This window comes from Prionailurus bengalensis, chromosome C1 (assembly GCF_016509475.1).
Source record: "Prionailurus bengalensis isolate Pbe53 chromosome C1, Fcat_Pben_1.1_paternal_pri, whole genome shotgun sequence".
Lineage (NCBI taxonomy): Eukaryota > Metazoa > Chordata > Mammalia > Carnivora > Felidae > Prionailurus > Prionailurus bengalensis.
The window spans coordinates 196,099,467-196,119,639 of record NC_057345.1 but is presented as its reverse complement, the minus strand read 5'-3'; the positions used below and the strand labels follow the sequence as shown (position 1 = coordinate 196,119,639).

At 40.8% G+C, this 20,173-nt stretch overlaps 2 protein-coding genes across 17 annotated transcripts in view; one reads left to right on the top strand and one right to left on the bottom strand.

The window, feature by feature from the left end:
* The window catches only part of KANSL1L (KAT8 regulatory NSL complex subunit 1 like), a 132,513-nt gene extending 130,753 nt beyond the window's left edge, over window positions 1-1,760 (top strand). For all 5 annotated transcript variants that reach the window (XM_043577701.1, XM_043577704.1, XM_043577703.1 and 2 more), the window contains one exon: window positions 158-1,760. In XM_043577701.1, coding sequence (XP_043433636.1) covers window positions 158-388 — 231 coding nt within the window. In that variant the 3' untranslated portion in view covers window positions 389-1,760. The remainder of the gene's footprint in view (window positions 1-157) is intronic.
* RPE (ribulose-5-phosphate-3-epimerase) lies at window positions 76-20,034 on the bottom strand. Of its 12 annotated transcripts, none has more exons than XR_006296925.1 (10): window positions 19,908-20,034; window positions 18,879-19,399; window positions 18,177-18,208; window positions 11,814-11,893; window positions 7,286-7,425; window positions 6,537-6,671; window positions 5,751-5,837; window positions 3,247-3,535; window positions 2,072-2,154; window positions 76-214 (listed from the first exon to the last, which is right to left on the bottom strand). XR_006296925.1 is itself a non-coding variant. In XM_043577706.1 (8 exons), the coding sequence occupies exons 2-8, from the start codon at window positions 18,987-18,989 to the stop codon at window positions 3,413-3,415; spliced, it is 708 nt and encodes a 235-aa protein (XP_043433641.1). In that variant the 5' UTR covers window positions 18,990-19,399; window positions 19,908-20,034; the 3' UTR covers window positions 1,613-3,412. The 12 variants fall into 12 exon arrangements, 7 of the variants coding, with proteins under 7 accessions (XP_043433643.1, XP_043433641.1, XP_043433642.1 ...); XR_006296926.1 differs by having other exon boundaries at window positions 2,072-2,151; XR_006296923.1 differs by lacking the exon at window positions 76-214 and having other exon boundaries at window positions 1,613-2,154.
* Between the last annotated feature and the right edge of the window lie 139 nt (window positions 20,035-20,173).

Genomic DNA, 20,173 nt, shown 5'->3' with positions numbered 1-20,173 from the left:
GGAGTTGCTAGATCTTTAGGCCCAAATGAAAATGTGTACATTGACGTGCTAAAGAACCAAACAATAATTACACAGTTGACATTTAAGGATTATTGGATACATGAACTTTAAACAAATTAGTTGAAACTTAACTGAAAAGGTTTTCTCTTTCTTTCAGTCTTTGTGGTGGGAACGACGGACTTTTCCGCTGAAGGATGAAGACACAGAAGCCTTACTATGTCAAGATGAAAAAAAGGATCATAGTGAAAGTTCAAGCCCCGTTTTCCGTGGAGAAGTCTTCTGTACTAGTGCACCAGAAAACGGTCACCATCCAAAAAGGCAGACAGATGAAATGGAAGAATGCAAACCTTTTGGTCTAGGACTTACTCATGTTAAAAAAAACAGGTGACAGGGAAAGGTTGAAGAAAGTATGTAACTGAATGGAAAGCAGGAGGAAAAAATAAGCCCTGTTCTCCATCCCCCACCCCCTCAGCCACAATTCCAGAGTAAGAGCATGTACTGCATGTATTAATCTTTTATGCTGTTTTAAAACAGGCAAGGTAGGTCTCTTTTTCCTTGAACCACAGGAATAACTAGCTTTTCACCTACAGACAAGTGCTAGTCGTTTGTGTTTATGATGCAAATCACAAGCACCAGAAAATTAACTGCTGCAAGCTGATGTTAAATCGTATTACTGGGTAAATAATTTTTAAAAGACTTCATACCCACACATACATATGTACACACACAGAAACACCTGTGCATCAATGATCGCTCTTTTTCCTATACATTTCTATGTAATTTTTATGGTAATTCGCTAAAATTGCCTCAAATATATGCCTTTGTATATGGGAATATACAAATATGTGTGTATAGAGTATATATACATACATGTACACACGTAGTTTTAAAAAACACTGGCAGTGACCACTCCACTTGAAATGCATGGATGAATTATCCCATGGAATGTAAGCTGCACTGTAAAGCACAGGTTCCCAGTGACTATGGAGATTTTAAACATGTTTAACCAATAGAAGTTATATATGGAAATTTCTATACCAGATAACACAATATGCCTTTATTTGAAATCACTGTTATCTGTTGGACTAAATTCAGATCATCTTCTATTCACTCCTAACAGATTAAGACAAGCAAAGCAGAGTTAAATATTGGTCTAATTTTAAAACTTGAGTTTTATCTATCCTATGTATCTCATAAAGAGAAGACCCCAAGTGAAAATGAGCAACAAATAGGAAAGTAAAAAATGTTGTATTTCTAGTTAATTTGGTCATTCCTTACCATTAGCTTACTCTATCCAAACAAGCATCTATTCTCATGTGTATGCTAGAGTGAGAATTTTTTTTAAAGGATAGTGCTTCAGTACTGAATACAGGAGTATAAAGAAACTTCTTGAAGCTATTACATAATTTTTTCTATATAAAAGTTGAGGACAATTTATGAATTGCTTTCTCTCATGTAAAAAAAAAGGTTATTCAAGTTATAGTCCCCATATAACTGACAATCCTGGCCACCTGGCCTAGTCTGGGGGACTGACACCAAGTTTTTGTTAGGGATGGGGAATTCTACTAGTCCCTTTAAAGAAGGAAAAAAATTCAAATTCAAAACTGACAAATTTTTGCTTGTAGTTTTACTGTACATTTATTTTTAAAAAAACAAAAGCCAAACCCAAGTTGTCTAGGCAGATAAGCTCAAATCTTTTTGTCATGTCTGACATTATAATCTTCTATGTAAGTTTTTTAATTAAAGTTATTTCTATATGCCTCGTGTTGTCTGATTTGATTAAACGGCACCTGTTCATGGCACAAACCTTTCCGAAGTCAAAAACATTTTTACACTGTAGTATAGGAAAAAAACAAGCAAGCTCTATTCTATGCAGAAGTGTTAATGTTCTTATTTTTCAAACTTTTTATTTCTCAAAACTCATAGTAGCCTAAAGTTTAGGTCCTGTTATTTCTTGCCATATATCAAGACTATTTGCAAGTGGCAGCTACATATTTGTTGTCAAAGTAGAATCTGGGACACAACTTTAAATATTTATGGATTAACTCTACCTTATCATCTTTTAGCCTACCTGGTCTTTGTTGGATTAATATAATATATATCCTTGGGGTCAAAATCCATAACGTCCAGAATATCCTCAGCCATCTGGTTCTGCTACCGAGTAAAATTAGACAAGGTTAAATAAACGAGGCTACCTTTGCCTAATCTACCTCCCAAGGGCTCCATTTGTGAAGAGTAAAACCAGAAATCCTCTGCCCTACTGGATTCTTTCCATGGTACCAGCCTGTTCCTGAGCTTTTCTCTCTTCCTTTTTTAAATGGGGACAAAAATACCTGTCCCATCACTCAGAAGAGTGATTTGTGGTTTTAATGAAATTATATCAAAGTACTTTATAGGCTATAAAACATAAACTTCTGTAATGATAGCTACTTTGTATTGAGCATCCTCAATTCTATCCTACAATTCTGGGACTAGTAGTGGAAGCTTTACGTATACATAGTATGTCTTAGTGGTCAACACAACACCGCATGGTAACTGTAATTACGTTCAGTGTATAAATCAGTTAACAGATACTCAAAGAGGCTGGTTGATCTGATTTGCTAAGTCAAACCGCTGGAAAGGAGAAGAATCCAGATTCAACTCAATATCACTTCCAAGGAGAGGCTTTCCTTTCCTTTCTGCTCGGAGCTAGCACATTATTTCATGTCCTTAAGAATGGTGGGGAGGATTAAGAAAAGGTGGGGATCACTGTGTAACCTGCCCCTCCAGCAAAGCTAACAAGGAAAAACGCCCTGATAAAATCTATATTTGTATAAATTTTGTAAAATCTATACTTGTATTTTAGACCACCTGAAATCCCTGGGCTTCATACACTGTGCAGTTTTTATGTATCAAATATAAGGTACAAAATAAAAAACAGATGTTTAAGAATCAAATTACTTCCATTCTACTCATATTGTCTCTCATACACACACACAAATCAAAAATGACATGAAACAGGAAAAACATAAGGACTTCCTTTGCTTTGGAAAAACAACCAAGAAACGAGAAGATTTAAAATGCAGAAAAAAAATATTTTTTCATAGTAGCTAGTATGCCTTCAGTAGGCATTAAGACACATTTCTGTTTATAACCCTATTAATACAGCCATATTTTTACTCTTATAAAAATCAAGTCTCCCAGTAAAAATGGTATTTTACCACACTAATCTTTAAATTCCATCACTAAAAATGGAGACATACACACCAATTTCTAACCTCTTGGAACATTCTGCAGGATAGATTTTAGTCACTGGAATGAACAGCTGCTCAGAGAAACAGCCCTGCTTCAACTGTGGTATGTTTTGGTAGTCGATATTCTTGTTTTCCAGGAGAAAGATTTCATGAGCGTAAACACTGGACTCCTCACGGTTTCATCGATCAAGAGAACGTTTCTGAGCAGCTTCTGAGCAAACATTTCTTAACAGGTTGATCACAGATCTGGGGTCATCACTCCTCATAATGGCACTGCCAGACACAATCATGTTAGCTCCTGCCTGGAAGAAGTAAACACTCAGGTTATCCTTCAAAGGAAGACGCAGAGAAGCTTAAAACAATTTCTGGACTAGAGTTTCTACCCTTGCATTCGTCAGTGCTTTAAATGCACGAAAGCTACCTTGAGATGAACAGACTTCAAACAGTCTAGTTCCATGAACAAATAAAATGCTTAACAAATGAAAACATAAAATGATTTTTAAATGTATTTAAGAAATCACTGGCTTTTTATTAACCACCTTTAAATAAACGACATTGAATCTTTGCTAATATTTAAAAAAAGATGTAAAAATCTTTTAATCCTCAACTTTATTAAAGTTTTTCCAAAATATGCCAGTGCCCCTAAGGCTACTAAAAAACAAATTATCTTTTAATCTTTGGACTCTGTAGTTGACCCTTGAACAATGCAGGGGTTACGGGTACCAACCCCATGTGCAGTCAAAAATCTGTGAGTAACTTTTTGACTCGCTCAAAATTTAACTACTAAAACCCTTCTATTGACTAGAAGCCTTACCAATAACATAAACAGTTGATTCACACATATTTGGTACATGTATTACATACTGTATTCTTACAATAAAGTTAGAGAAGAGTGTTAAGAAAAGCAGAAGGAACTGGGGTTCCTGGGTGGCTCAGTTGGGTAAGCATCCGACTTCAGCTCCGATCAGGATCTCACAGTTTGTGAGCTTGAGCCCCATGTCGGACTCTGTGCTGACAGCTCAGAGCCTGGAGCCCACTTCGGATTCTGTGTCTCCCCCTCTCTCTGCCCCTACCCTGCTCACACTCTGTCTCTCTCTCAAAAATAAACATAAAAAAAAAAAAAAAAAAAAAAAGACAAGAAAAGCATTAGGAAAATACCATTACATTACTATAACAACAACAACAACAAAATCCACATAAAAATGGACCCAGGTAGTTTAAACCCACGTTGTTCAAGGGTCAACTGTGAAGGAATTGATAGACCATTATTGCTAAAGTGTGAAACTATAAAATACAGCAACATTAAATAATTTCTCCTTCTGACGTCAGAAAGAATGAAGCACTTTTTCATGTATTACTTCACTGTATTCCAGAAAGGCTTTGAAGGGCTTAAAAAAGATATTCAATATACTTTTAAAGTGGAAACAAAGAAATCAAAGAGAAAAAGCAAGTAAGGGAAGTCCAAATTTAGCTCTGCACTCCCAGGATTTGACTTGAGGGAAACCCAATCTGTCACGTGATCCACTTCCGGAACAAAGTGGCAGGAGGCTACTGGGAGAGGCAGCAGAAGGGAGGAAAATTCCTCCCAGGAGACACCGTCACTCTGTGATACAGTGTACATCTCCAAAAACATTCCTTCCAAAAATGTAAAAAAAAATTAGTTTTGTAGGGTTACAGCCTAACATGGTTTTAATGTAAGCAGGAAAAACACCCAAAGGCACAGCACAGTTCAGTAACAAGAAATCCACAAGTAGTCAAAGGACATACGTTCACTAATCACCCGGTCAGCTCCTCTTCCAGAAGTATCTCACAGCCACGGCTTTTGACAAGTATCAAGCAAAAAAGTATGGCATTTATACAAAAAACTTAAAGTGCAGATCAGACCATGTTGCTTAAATAAAAACAGGCCACATAAACTTCAATGACCTGCAGTGTTACAGGAAGGGCTGGCACCCTCCTGGGAAGCTCAGGGCTTCATTAACTCAGCTCAGCTGGCTACTTGGGAAGACTCATCCCCCCTCACGTAGAGGAGGACCACAGCTATCCAGAAATCAGACCAAAATTTACATCAGAAATGGCTCCAGACAGTTTTTACAAGGGACAAACCAGTAACTAATACACCTAAGCTATACAAAATCACAATCTTTTCACTTTATAAGCAGGTAGAGATTTTCTTTCCCCATTTTGGAAAAATGTCTTACTCCAAGGCCTAGAACTTAATGATCTCCCAAAGGCTGGCATTCAGCATATTCTTTTTTAAAAAATAACTTCCTTCAGCATTAATGAGATAACTGGGACTTACTTTTTAATGATTATGTGATTTGAGAATATTCACTTATTGCTCTTTATTCTCAATGTTCTACATTTGAACAAAAAAAAAAATACCTTTCCCAGAAAGAAAGGCAATTTAGGAAACACAAAAAATCTGTTTGGCGCACAAGACAATGTTCTAGACATTACATTTGATAGGAAACTGGTCTGTGACCAGTTCAGCTGTGACCTGAAGAGCAATCTCACCTCTGCACATTTATGGATAGTGTCAGGACCTACTCCACCGTCGACCTCTATGTCCAAGGACGGGAACTGGGTCCTCAACCAATGAACCTAGATATACACGAAGAAATAAGTGATTCCTAAGGTGGCTATTTCCTAAGGGGAAAAACAACCAAATAAAAAATCAAATAGCCAAATACTAGCCACTAAAACAGGATTCCAAGTGTCTCACACAGTAACTTTTTTTTTTCTTTCTTTATTTTAAGTAGTCTTTATATCCAACATGGGGCTCGAACTCACAACTCAGAGACCACGAGTTGCATGCTCTTCCAACTGAGACGGCCAGGTGCCCACCACACAGTTAACTTTCTACTAATACAAATTATGATCAGGGATACCTTCCTTTTTAATATACTGAAACAAATCCAGCTTCATAAAAGCAAGGCTTATTCTTCTGGGGCAATGGCACTGAACTTGTCATGGCTTTGCAGAGAATATACTTCATGCAAACAAGACAAAGAAAAAACCCTCAATGTTCAATGAAAAGAGATCTCCCAAGAGATCGAAAGGCTACAGGGATAATGCCTTTGACAGAAAATTTCAAGATTAAGATGTGATATTTTTCCTGATTTCCACGCTAAATCTCATACAGCATTTATCACACCGTACTCCAGGGATCTGCAGGCATTCCCCCCCCCCCCCCCCACCATCTTCAGAACAGGACATGGCTAAATACAAGTGGCTCAATACAGGCTTACCGAATGTGCACACACTATAAAAGCCTCACCCCAAAACCAAATATTTCTTTACCTTTGGCATCATATCTTCCATGAATTTCTGCCCTCCAAACCCAGGTTCCACTGTCATAACCAAGGCCATATCTATCTGATTCGCCCATGGTGCCAAATACTCAACTGTAGTTCCTGGTTTGATGGCAAGGCCAACCTATAACAGAGACAAATTTGCTACATCACATTAATAATTATTTCCACATTATATTAATATGGCATGTCAGACCCAGTAGAAATATCTATTGTTTAAAAATTCATTTTTAATATTTATTTATTTTAGAGAGAGACAGAGCGCTAGCAGGGGAGAGGCAGAGAGAGGCAGACATAGAATCCAAAGCAGGCTCCAGGCTCTGAGCTGTCAGCACAGAGCCCGACATGGGGCCTGAACCCCCGAACCATGAGCACATGACCCAAGGCAAAGTCAGATGCGTGACCGACTGAGCCACCCAGGCGCCCCTAGAAATATCTATTCTTAAAGAGTAGAATATACACAGCAATGGAATGCGTAAGTTATTCAAACTATTTTTTAGAAGAGCCAACAAGGCTACCCAAATGTAAATCTTCCTAAAAGGCAGAACTTTTCAGAAAACATTAGGGGAACATAGAAATCCTGTCTAACAGACAACTTATACTTCAACTCTGATTTCTCAGCTAAAAAACAACTGCTCAAGTCTGGTCTTCTCTGCCTATCACTTCCTGTCTTCTAATGAAACGTCCACACCAAGAGTGAAGAGTATTAAAACGTTATGGTCACTGTTGGCCCCTCACCTTCATCCCATTCTCCCGAATGTCTTTTATCAAAGCCCCAGGGTTCTCAGTAGCCTCAAGATGAAAGGTATATTGATTGGCTCCTGCTACAGCCATTGGTTTTACCCACTGTTCCGGCCTGGACACCATCATGTGCATATCTAGAAAGAAAAGACACATCTCCTGAATACTACTGAAAGGAAGATACCTGCCCCATATTGGTGAGGCCAGCCTGCAGTTTTGGCTGTTTTGGATATAAACTACTTGGCATTAAAAGAATTCTTAAATAATGACACTGCTGTATTGCTAGCCTCCTTTTAACTTGAAGATACGGTTTTAGTTAAACTCATTTCTCAAAAAACCAGTTTTCCACAAAAGGCATATGATGGTATATATGAAAAGGACTAGAATTCAGGAAACCTAGGTCCAGGAAATGCTAGTCTAAAAAAAACTCTCAACAGTCCTATTATCTATGCAGATTTCATTTCTCATTTATAAGAAAGCTAAATAAAGTGATTCTACAATATCTTATGGAGCACTTACTGCATCATTAAGTATTTTAGGCCCCAGGGACAGAGCATAAAAAACAGACAAAAATCTCTGCTGTTATGGGGATTACATTCTTAGTGGGGGGTGGGGACAGACCATAAAGAAACTAAGTTAATACAAGACACACTGGGTTGGTAGCTTGGCCAGCGTGGCTGGGCAGGAGGATCACAGGGGCACGGGATGAGGGGCCACAGCCTGGAGCTCTGCAGACCACTGGGTTTTATTCTGAACGAGATTGGGGGGGAGCACTGTGGGATTCTGAGCGGAGAGGTGACAAGATCTAAGCTGGAAAGCCACAGTAGTCACCCAGGAAGAAATGACGTTGGCAGTGATTGAAACTGGCAAGCAGCGGCAGGATTCTGGGTCTGCTCTGCAGCTATGGCAGCGGGAGCTGCTGCAGGCCAATGTGCAGGGGGAGGGGAGCCCGAAAACTGCACCACGGGGGGCGGGTCTCGAGGGAAGGACATGGTAACTGCAGGTCTGACACACATCCTAACTGTAAAGCTCAAATCACAGGGATCCGTTAGGGAGAGTGGGGGTGGCCTTCTTAAGGTTCTTGACTTGAAACATTAGACCATTTAACAAGAAGAGGGCGGCTTAAAAGTGGTTAAGTCAAGAAGGAAACAGTAAATACTCCTAGGTCAGACAGATATGCTAAGAAGAGTTTTGAGTTTGTCTGTTTTTTGCTAGAGGAAGCATTACCTCTGATACAGCTGAGCTACATTAAAGAAAAAATGTCTAGAATTCTAGACTCAACTAAGACCATAAAATGCAATAAGGCTTTGAAAAATATCAGGAAAAGGGAATACTGCTTGACAAAGCCGAGATTAAAGTTTGTATTTCTAAACTAACAAGTGACAAAAATAGAACCTATGTTAATAGGTAAAACATTGTTTTTAAAAGACAAACTCTATTTGGTGTTTCTTATTTTCTTTGTGTTATAAGTAAGGAAAAATCAATCTGCTTTAAAATATCTACTCATTCCTTTCGTTAACAGGCTGCTGTGCCAGTCCACCTCCGGCGTGCGGTCACCGCTGGGAACCCTCAATGGAGAGTGTTCAGGGAGCGACCAGTTCATCTGCCTGTAGGTAACATGCTGAGGTCACAATTCTTGAACGTTCCAACATCAGCCTCCGCTTACACTGTTAAAAATTACTGAGGACCTCCAAAACGATGTTGATGTGAACTGTATTTAACACTGTCTAAAATGTTTTAGAAATTCAAACTAAGCAATTTTTAAGTGTCTACTGAACTCATTTAAAAATAATAATAAATCTATCACATGTTAACTTAAGAGTGACCTTATTTTATACTTTTGCAAGTCATTAATGTCTGGCTTAACAGAAGACCTCCATATTCTCACATGTGCTCTGCATTCAGTCTGCTGCAACGTGTTGTTTTATATGAAGAAAAGGGAAAAAAGTACACAGAAAAGGGAGGGGTACATTGATAGCCTTTTCAGACCAGTGTGGATATTCTTCTATTTCTACCCCAGAACTCAGCAAGTAGGACTTTAATAAAGGTTAGCTGCAATGTGGAATCTGTAAACTCTACCAATGAACTTTTTGAGCTTTGTTACACTAAAAGCCACTGGCCTGTCCCAGTACACTTTGAATGGATCTCTGCAGTACTGGTTTGCTGCATTACATAGGACTTCCAAAGAGTAACACGTTTTATTATTTGCTATCAGAAATTACGCAACACCACAGATTTTATCACAACAGCTGTAAACAGGAGAAAGCTAATAAGCTCACAGGAGCAGACACAACTTCTTCAAAATTCAAATTTTCATTTGCAAGCTCTAATTTTATCAGTGGAAACAATAATTAATGAGGTATCTTCCTTGAAATGACAGGCTTAGTTAACTTTCAAGAAAATGTCAGTAAAATACTGAAGTCTGATAACCATAGTTCATCTATCAGTTTATCATTCCAGTGAAGATAAGTGTTCGTGAAAAAGGCAGCCAGTTCAGTTCACAACTCAGTGGCGCAAGTGGGTTTTCCTTGAGAAAGCCATCATCACACAGTATACTGCAGAAGCACTTCATATGTACTTCCTGCTTTGGCACACAAAACATGAAAAGAAATGCACCCAACCATCAGATTTACTGTAGTTAATTATTTGTACTGACCTTCAACGATATGTACCATGAATACATGGTGGTGAAGAATAATTTAACAACAACTTGGATAGTTCAATAGCATTGCTTTGATTCAGGCTAAGGAACCAACAGACAAACTCACCATTGCTTTTGTACCATCCACACAAATAATGACAAATAACGCTGTAATATGAAAATAGTCATCACCTCATGTTCCACCCGCAAGAGATTCCTGGGGTCTTCAGACCACACGTGAAGACCGCAGATTTAGATGAGAGCAAAGAAAACAAAAACAAAACAACACAAAACACCCAAAACCAAAGCACAAAAATAACAGCTTTTTCCCTATCACTTGATTGCTTACTGGTTATTTCCACTCAATACTGAGACTGAACAGTTCAGAACTGTACCAGTTATGCATGCACCTTGTGAAATACTTCTTAGAATGTACACATGAATTATCCAACAACCAAGATCCAAGAATCAAACAAAAAAAACACATTTTAATATAAAAAGCAAAAGTCACAAAACCCAAACATTAAAGCATTTGGAGTCCATTCATCTTTACTGTAGACCCACTTCTAGACAGACTGATTAGTAGCAAGTTTATTAGCAAATAAACTAAAAACAGAAAGAAAGAGCAGACTGTGTGTGGTTGTAGCAGTAGGATTGATACGAGAGGCACAAATGTAGGAGACACAAATAGCACTGAGTAGTGATGCGAGGAATCCAAGTAAAAGAAAAAAAAAGAAAAAAAATAACTTCTTTTAAATTCATACAAAGCCAGATGCAGAGGACTCTGTGGCCACAGCACGGTGGGGGCAAACATGGCTACTTATTTCATTCACCTGATATTCATAAGAACAAATTTATTTTGGAAAATTCATTTTCTAAAATGTAATAAAAAAGTCCAGATCATCAGAGGATTACATTCCATTATTTGAAAATTTCAAAATGGTGAACAAGCTGCTGGAACATGGTTTCCCTCATGCCACATAAATTACGTGGTAACGCACCCTTTCTTATGTGCAAAGTAGATGGATCCTATGAAGAAGCTCTGACCGAGAGAACTTCCTACAACGAGGGCAATGTTCCAGAATGGCACTGTACAACAGTCACTAGACTCATGTGGCAACCGAGAGCTTGCAATATGGTTGGTTAATATCACTGAGAAGCTTCATCTTTCATTTTATTAACCTGAACTAACTTTAAATAGCTACATGTGGGTAGGGACAACCACATGGGACAGCACAACTAGAATCCTTCTCAAAATTGGCCCACAATATGCCAATAAAAAATACCTAAGTTTTACTAAATTCCAAGGTACTTAAGAACATTATTTATAAAAATTTGTTCAACTTCTTACGTACGAGACATTTGTCAGCTTCAAGCCGTTGCTAACTTAGCTTAAAAGAGCAGTAACAACATGTGGACTGAATTCACGTTCACGAGAATTAACAATTACACTAAACCCCAATCTTGTGTTTATGCTTAGCTCTACAAAAACCACAGTAAAACAAAGTGGATTAAATCCCTGCTGTAAAGGACAAAAGTAATCTGACTGAAGGAAGTTTGAAAAAGAAAATACGGAAGGTGGTCTGATAACTGGATAAAGGTTAATTTAGGATGGGGTGCTTAGAAAGGCTTCTCCCTGAGGAAATGCCAGTAATTCAGGGCCAAAAGATAAAGCAGAGCCAGTCAAGTGAACAGTTTTCTAGGCAAAGAGATCAGCTAAAGTGCCAAGGCCCTGAAGCAAGAAAGAGTTTGGCTTATTACAAGCAGCCAGTGAAGACCCAGCACAGGGTGGGGTTTGGGGGTTCCAGATGAAATTGGAGGTTGAGAGATCAATCATCTACTTGAGCAACACATCCAGCGTCAGACAGCGTAACACCCACTTACCAAAGAAAGGGTCCTGGCCTAGCTGCTTTCGGAGGCTTTCTACCACAGGGTGCCCAAAGGTGATGTTGGGAACAAAATGCCTATAAGACAAACAAAATCTTACTCTGAAAATGTTTTCAATTCAATTTCTGTATTGTTCTCAAAAGCACTCTGATAGGGGTAAATGGGACCATCTGTGATTGCAGTATTTTTCCATGTAGTATTTAACATCATCAGTATTAAAAAATACTAAAAATATCTCAGTAATTTCAGTTTTACAAAGCAGTATTTCCCTGATGTTTCAACAAAATCAGACAGTGTCACAAGATTTAACTCCATCGTTTGTAATCCAACAGGTAAAAATGGAAAGACAACCAAATCCAAACTCCAAAAGTTTTATGACTTGCCCAAGTCACACACTAGTTAGGAAGTTCTGGACTCTGACATGGGTCTCTCAAATCCTAGTCTGTCATGGGCGGCCTGTGGCCACTTCTAATCCACTTCATTCAGTGGGTACTAAATCAGTTTAACCACCCATTACTGAGGGTTTCCAGCATGCCAGGTGTTGTACCTTACTTCATCTTCTCATCAGCCTTATGAAGTAGATGCTGTTATAGCCCCATCTGAAGAACACAGGAAAAATAACTTTCTTAAGTCACCCTGTTAATACTTTGCGGAGGCAGGATTCAGAGTAAGTCTTCCTGACATCTGACCCCAAAGTACTTCATGCCACTGACCTACTCGCTTGTCCTTCTGTTCTATCACTAGCTCATTTCAATATGTAACAAAACCCCCTCTATGCAAGTACCATGATACGGGAGTTCCTGCTTACCCTAGAAAAGTTTATAATCTCATTGGCGAGAAACGGCTAACACCCAACGGAATCCCTGGCCCTGCTGTTGTATTTGTTGGGGAGAGCCGACTCCCTTGACCTCCAGGTGGCCCGTGCAGCTGGTTCTCCCCAAAGGCCTGCGAATTTCAGTGATGTGTGTCACTGCAGGGCAGGAGCTTAAGCGGTATTCCTTTTTTGCCCTCACTTCACCCTTTTGCCAATAGAGAAGCCATTAAGGGCTGGCAGAGTCACAGGATGGAAGGAGACTACGTCCCTAAAATTCTTCATGGAAGGACATTCAAGCTGAACTGTTACGTGAATAACTGAACTTTATAACATTAAGTCACTGAACTCGGGGCTTTATTGGTTAAAGGTAGTAGATATTACCCTGTATGAGGATAGCAAGAAAAGGTAAAGCCACAAGTGGGCCATATGAGGCAAGTAGTATGGCACTTGAAAAGAAGGGAAGATCACGAGATTTAGAGAACAAAGAATTTGTAAAGATGGGAAAAGAAATGAAGCAAAGGCAAAAATAAGCAACTTGTGTTCAAAGTTGGGGAGAGGTGGTGCTCTTCAGCTTGGTGAGGGTGAAAAGAACAGGAGGCAGAATATGTCACATCAAGGGTATCAAATGCCTGGCTCAGTGTTTGGATTCTATCCTGCTGTAAATATGAAGTGAGGTTTTAAAGCAAGAAACAAGGGGCGCCTGAGTGGCGCAGTCAGTTAAGCGTCCGACTTCAGCCAGGTCACGATCTCGCGGTCCGGGAGTTCGAGCCCCGCGTCAGGCTCTGGGCTGATGGCTCAGAGCCTGGAGCCTGTTTCCGATTCTGTGTCTCCCTCTCTCTCTGCCCCTCCCCTGTTCATGCTGTGTTTCTGTCTCAAAAATAAATAAACGGTAAAAAAAAAAAATTTTTTTTAAATAAATAAATAAATAAAGCAAGAAACAAGCAGGCCCATTTGGTAGAGTGTGTCACTCTTGATCTCGAAGTTGTGAGTTCAAGGCCCATAGCAGACATTACTTAAAAAAAAAAAAAACAAAAAAAAAACACAAAGCAATGAGAAAATAAAAAATAAAGTGGAAATAATAAAGTGGGAAGACGGCCTGGGCAAGGAACAATGAGAATGGAAAAGACGACAGATAACACGTGACAGGACTTGTGAACTCATTAGATGTGAGGAGCTCAAAAGAGAATAAATGGTTAAGACCTTAAGCTTAGATGGCAGACCAATGAATGCTAATAAAAAAATTAAAACTTACACAGGCCAGGCACCATTCTAAACACGTTCCATATACTAACTCATTAAAACCTCACAACTCTATGGTGCAGGTACTCCTATAATCCATATATTACAGACAAGGAAGAGAGGCTCAAGGTCACACAGCCTGTGAAGTGCCACAAGCAGGCATTAAACACCGGCAACTTGGCTCCAAAGTCCAGGCTCTTAACCTATTACGCTCATCTGTCCCTCCACTGATAACGACAAAAAAAACAAAGTCCAGGGGAGGTGAGACGAGTCAGGATTCAGGACACATGTGAGAGGGACCAGGTAAGGTGGACAGGTACGGACACCGGCAAACACTTTGGTCCTTGAAGGTAGGGTTTCTAGTATCTAGAAATCATTCCACCGTTTCACTTCAGAGCAATGACTGCCAGGGGCATGGATAAGATGCTCGTTATGTTTCCTGGAACTCAGAGGTGAGGGTCAGATAAGCAGACAGGGAGGCTTACTGGGTATCATACAGCTCTGGAATGAAAATCGGGATTTTGTTCACTGTTCTTTTAATTTGCTGCATGGCCTTAGAGTACTTTTGTTGCTCAACCTTAGGTTGCCTTTATAATTAAACAGACATAATAAACACATACATCTTGAGAAAACAGGAGAACAGAATAAATATACTTTTTACTTCACTGGGAAACAGAAGCATATCATGTAACACTACTGATCCCCCCAGCTGCATGACTAATTGTACTACAGTGCTCTAGGCTCACCACGAACACTAGAAGAACAGAAAGGTACTGATACCCTGACAAGAAACCAAAGGTTTATGGTTAAGCTGAAACAGAAAAAGGCGACAAACCCAAGCATGAAGTGAAGGGGTCCTAAATTTGCCAGGCAACAGTAACCTTGGGACCACGTGTCACAAAAGGACTTACAGGCTCTATGCCAACCCTGTGACACTAAAGAAGACCTGGGAATCTGAATTCTCAACAAATGCCCTGGGAGGTCTTTATGTTTATTTTGAAAGAGAGAGAGACAGAGAGACAGAGAGAGAGCAAGAGTGCATGCGCACAGGGGAAGGACAGAGAGAAGGAGAAAGAATCCTAAGCAGGAGGTTCCATGCTGTCAGGGCACAGCCAGACGCAGGGCTCAGTACCACAAACCAAGAGATCATGACCTGAGCCGAAACCAACATTCAGATGCTTAACTGACTGAGCCACCCAGGCACGCCAATGCCTTGGGAGTTCTTATCAGACCAGCTTGGAAAATACATTATTTCACTCTAAGAGAAATTTCATCAAAGCAGTCGGCTTCACCATTGTATTATTCTTTTTCTTTGTCCTATTAAAGGTACTTTCTGCAGTCTGCAAAAAATAACATACAATAAAAAAGTATCCCTTTTCCCCAGAGACTTAGTGAGATTAAGCTATAATTGTTTACAGCACAGGTATAAAATTATTTTATCTCTCATCATCTTCTCTCATCAACCTGAAGCTCTGTTTCCAATTGTCATACAATCGATTTACCAGATCTTCCAAGATAAAGATGGTAAACGGAGGATTAAAGTTGATCTAAAATGGAGCAAGACTGTTGGGGTGCCTGGGTGGCTCAGTCAGTTGGGCATCCGACTTCTGCTCAGGTCATGATCTCGCGGTTCGTGGGTTCAAGCCCCACGTCAGGCTACGTGCTGACAGCTCAGAGCCTGCAGCCTGTGTTAGATTCTGTGTCTCCCTCTCTGTGTGTCCCTCCCCTGATGGCGCTCTGTCTCTTTCTGGCTCTCAAAAATAAATAAAAGCATTAAAATTAAAAAAAATAAATAAATAAATGGAGCAAGTCTGTAATGAGAAAACATTCCCTGTGAATCAGAAAACACAATCTCATGTTTCCAAGGGCTGGCAAAAAACACAGAGCAGCAATATAGGGCAGATGGAGACAGAAGACAATTGAAGAACATCTAGCCTGGTTAATGATGGTGGCTGCCATTCAGCTCCAGCCCATTGTGGCCTCATGAGGCTGTGGACCAAGTGCTAGCAAATCTTTGGATGTTTTTCAAAAGTCAGCAATCCAGTACTCATGTGAAATCTCCCCAATTTTAAATCCTGGTAACTAATTTAGAAATTGCATATTTGCGGGGCGCCTGGGTGGCTCAGTCGGTTAAGCGGCTGACTTCGGCTCAGGTCACGATCTCGCAGTCCGTGAGTTTGAGTCCCACGTCAGGCCCTGTGCTGACAGCTCAGAGCCTGGAGCCTGTTTCAGATTCTGTGTCTCCCTCTCGCTCTCTGCCCCTCCCCCGTTCATGCTCTGTTTCTGTCTCAAAAATAAACAAACGTTAGAAACAGACTTAAAAAAAAAAATTGCATATTTGCTCTGTTCCTACACTTAGGACTAACAGCACATTTCTGATCACTGTCCTGTCATGGCAGGTTTATATGCTTTCCAATGTTCTTTTCCAGAGAATTCATTTGTCCTTTTTTTTCAAATATCCAACCATACTAGTGCACCACCCCCCACAGTATTCCCAAAACTTGTTCCTGACCTTCAAGATGAAGACATTCAGTTTTAATCAGGAGAGAAATCAGGGACCTTAGGGGAAAAGGGGAAACAACAGGTGCATCCAAACTAGAATACTAGAGATTTTTAAAGGGACCAGGAAAAAGAACAGCATAGAGGCAGTACCTGAATAGAAGGTAAGTTGAGGCTGGCCACCTTAGAAAGGGGAGTCCACGCCCCCACTTTCACACACCTGGCCTAGGAAACAATGCAGCTCAGCTAGCTTTGCCTCTTCTGATGGGACATCAGGAAGAGGTTGAAACTCCCTAAATGTTTCCTCCTTTACAAAAGGGGATCAAAATACCTCTGAGCTCAAAACGTTGTGAAGATTAAAAGAGAAAGGTTTTAAAATGGTGTTTGGAGAATTTAATTTTGTCAAACCAAGATGTTACTCGGCAAAGGGGGAAAGGAGCCAGTAAAAAACAAATATGTGTATCTTAATCAGCTCAGGGTCTGCCACTGGGCTGGGAGGGGACAAGGTGTTTCATCAGACATCCCTCTCTTATGATAGAGCCAATCATTCATTCAACCAATTATAACTAAGCCTGTCACCGTGCTTTACCTGCAGAGAATTCAGAGGTGAGCCAAAGACACCCTACTTTCAGGGAGCTTACAGTACAGCAGGAGAGATGGGAAAATAGACAACAAAAGTAATTGTATAAATTATTAGTTCTTTGTGGACAGAGAATGTCTTAATCCTTCCCGATAAGCCCAGAACCCACAGAAGACATTTAACTTCTGAGACCAAACAAGCTGTTGCAGGCTTCTAATCCTGGCTCCACCATTTCCTAACTAGAAGACCTCAGACAGGTGACTTAACCTCTTTGTGTCCATTTCCCCACTGTCAAATGCTGGTGACAACAACAGCACCAACCTCATAAGGTTATGTGAGTTAATTCACAAAGAACATTGAAAACACTTACGTGCTCAAAAATATTAGCTACTACTGTTATCATTAATATTCTTGATTTGTGCACTGAAAAAATTATCTTCTCCATTCAGTTACTCAAATATGGCCCAAGACTTACTTAAAACACCAAATTGCTTTCTGTGTTAAACAGACTACACATGTACACATGTAGCCTGTTCTATCCTGAGGTAGGGGTCTCAGACACAAAATCTGTATCCCAGACATGAAAATGTACCTACCCATCTTTGAGGTACACCCTCCAGTTACCTGTGAAAGCTCAGAGCTTTCCAAAAATTATGTACGTGTACATAACTATGAATATGAATTATGTATATAACACAATAAAAATCAAGCTTTCGTGCGAGGTAATACTTACCAATCTTACACACTTAGCCTAGAATGCTTAGACTCTAAAGTAAAGACTTTGCCATGATCAGTTGGGATACTTACTGATAACTGAGTCGGATATAAAAGAGAAACAACAGATTTAACCAGACAGAACAAAGACAAAACTCTTGTAACAGGAGTGACATTAAAAAGAACAGGTAGTAACTGATCATCTTTTGTAAATAAAACAAATTTGCACGAGGCCACACAGAAATTTTACCTGTTTAAATTTATTTTTTGACCCGGAACCCAAAGTAATGGCTGTTACTGCTTTCAGGCCAGTTATCAGCAGGGCTCAAGGAACTACTTGGCAAACCCAAGAAAATACAATTTGCAACTCTGTCACAATGTTGTGTAATCCTGAAAGTCCTACTGTCTTCTCAAGGTTAGACTCTACATTTTATAGCCAACTTAAACTAGCATCATACTGACTCTGAACAATATCGATTATGTGCTATAACTACAGTGCTTAAAAATTACTTACAAAAAAACTGACCTCCCTGAAGAGCAGGGTGCCTGAAGAGAAAATAAACAGGAAAATCAAAATTCGAACAATGACACAACACCTAGTAATTATTGAGAACTTACTATACGCCAGGCACTGAATACTTTACATGTTGGCTCATTTCATCTTCCAAAATTGCCTAAGCGGTAGGTTCTACTGTTACTCCCATTTTTCACATAATGAAACTGAAGCTCAATGAGGTTAAGTGGCTTGTCCCAGGTGATCCATCAAATGGCAGAACTCGGGCAATCTCGCTACAGGTACCAAGCTCTTAATCGTTACACAAGTCTGTCTCCCCAGCTTTGCTACTAACTAGCTATATGAGCTTGGGCAAGTCATGCCTATCCCCTTGGGCCTCAGTTTCTCTAACTGAAAATGAGAGACGCGTCCAAGAGATTTAAAATTGCGTCCAGGTCCTAGTGCTAGGGCCACACGTTACGTGGGGGGAGGGGAGGAAGTGGGGTTTGGGACGCGGTCGCAGCCCAGGCTGCCGCCTCAGGTTCGCTCCAGCCAGGGGCTCCAGGACTCCCACCCCAAGTCCCCTTTTCAGCACCGCGTTCAGAGTGCGGCGCTCCGCGGTACAGGGACGCCGTGCACCCAAAAGGCACTCAATAAAGGTGCGCCGAGCCCGCCCCGCGCGGCAACCCTGACCCGAGCCCCGCGGAGTTACCCGTCCATTACATCCAGGTGCAAATAATCGGCCCCAGAGTCCAGCATCCGGAGGCACTCAGCCCCTAAATTGGCCAAATCGCTGTTAAGGATGGACGGGCCAATCTTGCAGCCAGACGCCATGGTGCTGGTTCCCAAGAGCAAGTTACCCACGAGTCCTCCGGTAAGACGAAAGTGTCGCCCCGATTGGCTGCGCAGTTTTAGTCCCTTCCCGATAGCGTCTTCCGGACTCCACCGGAAGCAGCTGCCCGCAGGGAGGAAGTCCCTCCTCCCCTCTGGGGCGGGGCTGTCTGCCCGAGGGCTTAGGAGTGGGGCCTCTCGCCTGCAGGCCCTTGCCTCTTTCCTTCCGTCTTCCTTCTTGAAATAGTTTTTAGGTCTCCCAGCACTCGCCGAACTCGAAGAGTTTCTAAATCTTTTTTTGCTTTACATCTCCCGGGTTCTTTTCTTCTCGGCTCTTGCCCTCACTTCACTTTTTGCTTCTCCATTGTTTCCACCTGTGCTGCTGTTCTCTCCTCTCCAGCTCTTGTGCTTGCCTGTAAAACAACAGAACAAATAAATCCTTTCTTCTCATAGCTCCTTGAATTCTTTTTAGGAGCTGAAGGAGTCACATTTAGGGCGGAATTGTCGCTCTTCTAGGTACTAACTGGGTAACCCGGCGGTCACTTCTCCCAGTTTCCGTTTTCTTATCTGTTAGGACCCCTACCCAGCGTTTAGGGTTGTTGTGAGGATCAGATAGGTGAATCCAGATAATGCGTTCAGCGCGAGACCTCGGGTGCCCAGTACAAAATGGTGGTGATTATTGTTATTACTACTCCCCTTCTTGGCTTCTGGCCCTCATCCTTATTCATTTTTCTTTTGTTTTTCCTTTTTATGGAGGTTCGTTGACAAATTGTAACACATTGATTTACTGTTCGGACCCAATCTGGAAGAGAGTAGGCATGTCTGTTCCTCTGCCAAATGTGTCTAAGGTCATTGGGTCAGGAAAAGGGGGTGGGGGGAAATCCCGTGAGGGGGGAAAAAAAGGATTTAGCAAGAGCATACCTTAGATGGTAGGGAATGGGCACTTTGTAATTGATTGAAAGTGGTAACTTGGACCCCGTGGTGGTCCTGGCCAGGTTTAGAGGGCAACCAGTTCCTTCACATTCCTCTTGGGAAATCTACTGGTCATTCCATCAGGTCATAATCGGGGCAGAGAAATCAAACCTGGGTACCTGTTTCCCAATATATCCATTCTGCTTTAGTTTGAAAGATAGGGATGGAAAGCTTAAGTAAAACGGAGCTCATCTGGGGTTGGAGGGAAGAACTGG

Coding starts and splice junctions, on each gene's coding strand:
- RPE (XM_043577706.1), bottom strand. CDS start 18,989: ATGGCGTCTGGCTGCAAGATTGGCCCGTCCATCCTTAACAGCGATTTG. Junction 5,838..6,536: donor TGGAAGATATGATGCCAAAG/GTAAAGAAATAT, acceptor GTGTATATCTAG/GTTCATTGGTTGAGGACCCA. Junction 3,536..5,750: donor CTATCCATAAATGTGCAGAG/GTGAGATTGCTC, acceptor TACTTCTTCCAG/GCAGGAGCTAACATGATTGT.